Source organism: Rhea americana, unplaced genomic scaffold (assembly GCF_003343005.1).
Source record: "Rhea americana isolate MKP2758 unplaced genomic scaffold, rheAme1 scaffold_98, whole genome shotgun sequence".
Classification (NCBI taxonomy): domain Eukaryota; kingdom Metazoa; phylum Chordata; class Aves; order Rheiformes; family Rheidae; genus Rhea; species Rhea americana.
In genome coordinates this window covers 1,048,213-1,055,903 of record NW_028187177.1, presented here as the reverse complement: position 1 = coordinate 1,055,903, position 7,691 = coordinate 1,048,213, and the positions used below count along the sequence as shown (strand labels likewise).

The window sequence follows — 7,691 nt, the reverse complement described above, 5'->3', positions numbered from 1 at the left end:
CCTATTAAACTTGGAAGTTATAACATTGAATTCTAAACATAAAGACCTCACTGGCATTAAGATTAAAAGGTGTGACATTAACAAACATTAGCTGACATATTAACCATTTTACTTTCAAATCCYAGTCTAAATGAGGTTCTCATGTGATTTATAAGGGTAAGAGAATGTGCTCTGCACTGAAAATACTTTGTTGAAAGGAAAAGTATGAAACTGATTTATTTTTCTGTTTTGTAGCTATTTTGCTTTTTTGATCACTAATGCATTTAGACTGATTAATGTTAACACTCTTAGAGCACCTTAGAAATAAGCACCAATCACAAACATGTGTTACTAATTGCTATTAATACCAGATATGCCTTATTTTCTCCTAGATTGAATCCCGCAAGAGAGTTGCAAAAACAGTGCTGGTGCTAGTTGCTTTATTTGCCTTTTGCTGGTTGCCTAACCACATCCTCTACTTGTATCGCTCTTTTACATACCATTCTTCTGTAGATGCTTCTGCCTTTCACCTGATAGCTACTATTTTTTCCCGTGCCTTGGCCTTCAGCAATTCCTGCGTCAATCCTTTCGCTCTTTATTGGCTGAGTAAAAGTTTCCGGCAACACTTTAAAAAACAAGTCTCATGCTGCAAGGCAAAACTTCGTACAAAGCCTCCCAGTGCTACCCACAGTAATACACCTACCAGAGCCCTGTCAGTCACAGGCAGCACACATGGCTCAGAAATCAGTGTTACACTGCTAACAGATTATAGTATCACAAAAGAAGAGGAAAGTGTTTAGACCATCTGTGATGAAGAAGGACAAAATGAGTGTTTCTATTCAAGTTGATACTATCTGGATCCTGGAATGAGCTGCCATGCCTTGCACTGTCTGTGAAAGAATTTTCAGCAGGAGTTCCTAGTTTTTTATAATGATACAACAACAAAATCAAACTGTATGGGAGAAGAAGCTAAAACAGCTGAACATTTCAGTGTAAGCTCAAAGGAAATATTCARATTCCAGAGTGAACATGCATCCTTAGCTGAAATTCCTGTACTGAGCAAGACAGGAGTCAGCAGAATTGCAAGAGTTTCTGCACTGGCTAGAGAACTGTTGTTTTGTTCTTGGTGACTTGTTCTTTGACTTGTGACTGAGAGCTCTCTTTTGTCAAGTATTTGCATCTAAAGCAAGCAAGCAAAAACACRTATCTTAATAACATAGTAAACTAGGCAGGTTTTTAATTTCTTTTCTTGTTTCAAATGTTAAAACCTGGTAAACACCTTGGAAAGCAAGCTAAAATGAAACAAAGYTGAAATCTGTAATAAGGTGTAGGAAAAAAGAAAAAGCATTATGGGYCAAATCTGCACTACCCCTTGCTCTGCCAATGACTTGTTTTGAAATTCCAGGTAACAGCTGACTGCTGTTAAAAGGGATGCCCTCCTCAGTTCCTAAGGAAGTCAAGGGAATGAGCAGGTGATCACATCTCTTGAATAGGGTATGCATGTTTTGCCACATTTGTAAAATCTTCTGAGATCTATGGATTAAATATCTCAACAGAGCAGTATTCTTTATTGTTACATGATTTAACATCAAGAAATCAGTAAGGACTGTGATTGTTCCAGTTCAGATTAACAGTGCACTTTTGAAGCAACTGCTCAAATATCCCTGCTTGTCTGTCTTTGGTTTGGCTCCAAGAGGGGTCTTTGGCACACAACTTTGATTCCTTTCAGATGAAACTGTGCACTTGGTCCATGGAACCAGATTAGATCTAGTCTGAAATAAAGCCCTCAAAAGTGTACAGAGTGGATGTTAGACTAAGCATTTCAGTCTACAGATCCAATCCTTGTGTGGTGTATTGCTTGGTAACGTGGTCACATTTAAGTGGTTTGCAAATCTGCAAGCATGCTAGGAGAGTTGGATTTTTATATTGTACTAGTCTTCTGTTTTTCAAGTTACTGAACTAGTATCCCTTTTTAATATGATGTTAGACTATCTCTACGAGGTTGACCTTCTAATATCAAATCTAATCACTTTGATGAAGCATGCAGATGCAAGTCAGTGATTGCCTATAATGGGCAGCCTGTATATTCCTAAAAAAGCTCAGCAGYACTGCTGATAGGGCCTGCCTTTCTATCAGGAAATACAGGAAGCACATATTMCTACTGTATATCACAAAAGTCTTGTATGACAGATAGTTCTATGAAGCTTGTGTACCCTGAACCAAAATTTTGTTCTCTGGGAGCTGGTGATAGAAAAGGCAACAGATTTTCCATTTCTTAAAATATGGAACATCTATCTCAAAAAAGAARTCGTGGGTTAAATTACAGAAGAGAGCTTGCAACATACAAATTACACAAAACAGTGYTGTCAATAACAGAAGTCTGAATTTTATTTCCTATTTAAAAGATAAATTAACCCTTGAATATATGACCACCTCCTCCAGCTGCCCAGAGCCTCTAGCAACACACAGATGAAAATACATCCATACATCCATCCATGCACCATCATGAGTTCATTATAAGATGTAGAAAATGTATTTGCAGTCTTTCTCTCTTTTGACTGCCCTAATCAGAACAATAAAACCAAACTATAAATCCCAAGGGCATTGAATACAACCTCTGCAACCATCTTAAATCAGTATAATCAGGCTTGGCCTTATTTTACTAGAGTTTTCATTTACATGATGCACGATTCTAAGCAYTAATTTTCAGTGGAGTCTTGATTCTTTATTTTATTGTACCAGTTATACATCAGGATAGGACCACTGAAATAAACGGAAATATAAAAGCACAGAAATGCAATTTTATTGCAAAGCTATCTCCAGAGATCTGTTTCTACTCTCTGTTCACATAACACATTCACTGGTACTGACCTCCGTACAAATATAACAAACATACTGCACCAATAATCTCCCTTCTTTTTTTCTTTAACGGGGCTACAGGGTGAGACTAGATAAATAAGCCTACTCACCAAAAGAGCGTACTTTTATCTTCCTGGATCTTACTACAGAGAATTTCAAACAGAACAAAAAAACCCCAAACATTACAGCTCCTTATATCACTCATCTTTTATATTCTATTTATTAAARCCTTTGAAAAATATATCTGCCACAAGTTTCTGAATTTCACAATTTGTCTCTGYTGGAGGCCAGACTTCTTACAAATGCCAACAAAATGCCTTGGCTATACCTCATCATAGTCCTTAAAAATCACTATTTCCAGATTCACTATTTACCTTGCTTTGCATGCAGATACTTTTTGCTTATGTATCYACCCTTCTAACTGGATAGTTTACCTTTCTCTATTACATACTTTAACAAAATTGATGTTTTTGCTATACACTGCACGTTTTGGTTAAAGACTGGCAAAATTTTAACCATTCCATGTACTTTATGCTTTTATAGTTAYATTTTTTCAAATTGTYGTGATGTTGTATTAGAGTAATATATTGATCAATATTTATTTTTATCTAAACAGTCAGAAGATATTCATTCCATCTATCCATAAAATGTTTCCACATTACCCCAATTGGATTTAGGGGAAACGTTTCGTCTCCTTTGCAATCTGTTCTCAATGTTTTAGGAAAAAATAACCTCTTTCAGCCCTAGGTAACACAAATATAATTCTATAAAAATATATGGAAATAATATCTATTTACAGAAATGCTGAGTGTGATTTAGAAAAGAACTGGCATGAGAAATTAGGGGTTTACTATTTATATCCACCATGCAAGAAAATGTAGAAGAARGGTGCAAAATATTGAAAGGAAGACTCCATCAAAGGACTTGTTCCTATGGAGTCTTCTTGGGTGAGTAAATACTATTTTTAGGATATATCCTTTTTATAATTTATTTTGTGAATAAGATGTTCATATTAACAGCGTTAATGCATACAAATGTAAGAATTAACATTTTTGTTAGCAAACAGTTTAGTAGTAATACTCTAATCTGTCTCATACTATAAGACACCAGCTTAGTTTTGAGAAAGTATTTTCCACATATATATGAACAAAATCATGTCGAAGCATGCATACACTGTAACAAACTGMATTTCTAGCAAATGGCACAGAATATTAAAGTCAGTTCATGAAACAATAGCCATTCTGAAGCTCAGCTTTCTGTTTTCCTAGAAAGTACTGTTTTACGTTACGTAGTTACATTTGGGCTGCCTTTTGGCAGTCATGTGCTAAGAACACTACACTTAAAGAATAACCTAAGTTACACACAGCTGCAGCAGTGGTAGATTTCATCAGCTGTACTGGCTCTGCCACTGTTAATCTCCTCAGTGAAAGGTCAGCTGTTTTGTGGAATTTCCTTTGTCAATATAGGAAATAGTAACTAATTTTTAGCTCGTCTGGATCTGGTCCTGTCATTTTTCACACAGTTAAGGTTTTCCTGTTGTCACTAGAGGCTATGTGTAACACCTACAGATTCCAGCCCCATGGAAAGTACAAACAGCAGTAATCTCCCTGCAATTCAACATCATTTACTGCCTCCTTGTTTTAATATCCCAAAGCATTTTCTGAAAGAAAAAAACTGTGAACCTTTTATCTACTTGGTAGCTAGTGAATTCCTGATCTTACTTCAATAGATATCAAACCATCACTTCCTTCTAAGATCAAGATTTTAATACATTTAGTAGGTGGTATCTTTAGAACGACCAACTCTGAGTTGAGTTCCTTTCATCACTGAGAAGAGCCAGACATAGACACAAAATTGTTATTATGTAACATGCTAATACATCCTTTTACTACATACCTTGAGATATTTTGTCAGGATTTAAAATGTCGTCTGCTGGCAATTAGCCTGATCTGAGCTGTGGTATTCCAGCTCTTACTCCCATCCCTGAAACWTGCCGGTCATCCTTCCGTTAGTGCAGCAGCAGTGCTTGTACAACCATGAATTATATTGTTTCACAGATGTAATCAAGATGAAAGCTGTCCTGATCAAAAAAATATATATATATAGTTTCAGCTGAATCAACTCCTTGAGCTGGCTCACTATGCAGTTTTTACTGAAGAGGAAGACAACAGATGGTGGTGACAAGGTAAGAAGCTACGGATGTGAGCCGCTCTGCATTAACTGCCCTCATGCATGTTACCTGAGGGAAGTGAGAGATAATTCAAGATAGTTTGTCCTCATATCTACCGAATGGAAAAAGTGTGCAGATCGGATTTACCATGCAGAAACTGATGTGCCTGTTATCCSTGTTGCATTCAGGCACACTTTGATCGCTGTCAGACTGAGCAAAACAAGTTTGCATYTCCTACTTCCTGGGACTGGGTCCTAATGACTTGTTTTAGCCAGGTCTGCAATGGAAGCACTATCTACGCTTCCTGTTACAGCTATGTCACTTTGCAAAATATTTGTGGCGGTAGGGAGAGAAAGAAGGAGCTTGCATTTTAAAGTTTATTATTAAGCTCTCACTCGAGAAAAAAAAAAAGAGACCTATACCCTGATCACTTCTTCAAGGATATCACATCCAATGCTTATTTATTATAAAACCCAGAACAATGGGGAAGTCCATCCTGTACAGACATAGAGCTCACTCCATTTACTCAGGGCATGAATGTAGAAAATTCTGTCAAAATGAAATAGGCAGTTTAAAATGTAATTGTAGTTCTCTTACAATATTTAAGGTTATGACTATCTCACTTCCAAGACACATATCCAGTTCAAACTCTATAAATGCTTAGAATAGTTGAATTTAGTCTGTCTAAATTTTCCCCAGTTAAGAATGGAAACTAGGGCAGTGAGCATTAAATCTCAGTAACTAACCCATTGCAGCTTTTTCTCATATATCTAATTTAGGCTACCCCTGTCTTCCCAGTGTCAGCAACATGTCATGTAAAATACTTCATCTGATCAATACTTAGCTGTATTTTATTTCTTTAAGTAAGCACAGTTTATGTTAATCCTTCAGTGCATCCCACTGAAATCAAATGTTTGTTTGAGAGCCAATATGAATGCCTCTTAACCCATCAGTTTGTATGTGATTATAAAAAAATCTTTGGACAACTATTATAATAGCTCTGCCAAGAGAAAATTCTTGACGCATGAAAGATGTCATTAGGTTGGATGTTCTCTGTATAACAGCCAAAGGTTACTAAAAGTCTATATTTATATCCTTAGCAATTTTATCTGACAGTCTGTTGACCAGCCAGTTAACTTATGCTGGTCTCCCCTTTCTGAGCTTCATAGGCTCAGGATTGTATCCTTGATTTTATTATCATTCCAGTGTGTATGACAGGAAAGATATATTTGTTCCTGGAATATTTATTTCCAGAAAACTCCTGTACTGAATATCATTTTCACTCCAGAGTAGAAAGACTGCTTTACCACTAAAGTCATCTGGCAGCCAGCCACTCCCAGCTTTGATGCAACTGTTCAGCTAAATCTTCATTTAAGAAACCTGCATCGTTTCAGTGTCTAGATTCTACAGATCTATGTTAAGTGTCACATAACAAAAAAGTATGTTCACTTATACTATAATTTTTTTAACTATATGCTTTAGCAAATAAATTTGCTTTTGATGTAAAGCTGTCTAGACTACACTCTGAAAACCACTAGATGGCACCAAATGTATGTTTGTATTAGTACTTAAATGTATTTGCATTAGTATTTAAAAATAACTGATTGAAATAAGAMAATTTTATTATAATATTAAAATACCTAGCATGAAATACCTAGGATACAGTGCTACACTGACAGATAACTATTCAGTACCTTTTATTAATTCAAACATTTAAAACTTGAGGACAAGTTTKATCCCTTTCACAGTACCAATGTTACCACACCCTTTTGGGAGAGAGCTCCAGAAGCCATAGCTGAAGTTAAGACCCTTGCACCACCTTCTTCCAGAAAGCAGATACCTGTACCCACTCAAGTACCTAGTGCCTCAGAGCAGTGGCCACTTCTCACTCGAAGGCATCAACTGCTCAAAGTACCTCTACCAGCACCTGTACCAACAGAAGAGCAACAACCAATGTAATTTTAACACTTAGCACACCATTTTAGTGTAATCTACCTCTTATTTTCTGTCTTTGCTTCTAGCATGATGAAAGTGGACTCTCAGTCTCAGTGAAAGATGACTGCCAAAGAGCTGCAAAGCAACTCACCTGACAGCAGCAGTGCAACTTTTCAGTTTTCCAAGGTTCAGCAGTGAAGCATGTTACTGCAGCAAGTTCACATCCCCTAGCAGGCTTTTATTTTAACATGTAAGTAAGGCTGCACCTCGGCAAGGTGCCCCATAGACAGAGCCCAGCAGCACCCCTCCTCGCCCCAGGACAGGGGCCTCAGGGCAACCGCCCTCGCGCCAAGGCACTGCCTAAGCAGAGCCAGAGCTGCAGCCTGAGGGGAAGGGCCGGGGAGGGGGGCAACAGCGGCTGCCTTCGCCTCATCGAGCACAGGCAGGGCCGGCGATAAGAGCAGCTGCGCCACAACCAGAGCCCTCGACCTGCCCCAGAGGCGGGAAAACAAGCCCCGCCCCCTCCCCCGTCTCGCGCGTGCGCGCCCGGCATCAACGGCTCAACGTTCTCCGGAAGGAGCAGACAGCCCCCTCGCCCTCCTTCCCATTGGCTCCACAGCCCCCCACGTGACATACCAACCGGCGGCTCAGTGGCTGGGGACGGGAAGGGAGGGGCAAACCCGCGGGGCCAGAGCTCACTTCCGCTTCTGCGCGCCGTGGGGCTGGCGGGTGGGAGGGTAGCGTGAGG

At 38.7% G+C, this 7,691-nt stretch overlaps 1 protein-coding gene across 1 annotated transcript in view; it reads left to right on the top strand.

Annotated features, from left to right (window-relative positions):
* BRS3 (bombesin receptor subtype 3) overlaps positions 1–779 on the top strand; it is a 4,481-nt gene extending 3,702 nt beyond the window's left edge. Inside the window, exon 3 of the mRNA XM_085325454.1 lies at positions 372–779. Within this exon, the coding sequence (XP_085181580.1) occupies positions 372–779 (408 nt within the window). The remainder of the gene's footprint in view (positions 1–371) is intronic.
* The last annotated feature ends 6,912 nt before the right edge of the window (positions 780–7,691 follow it).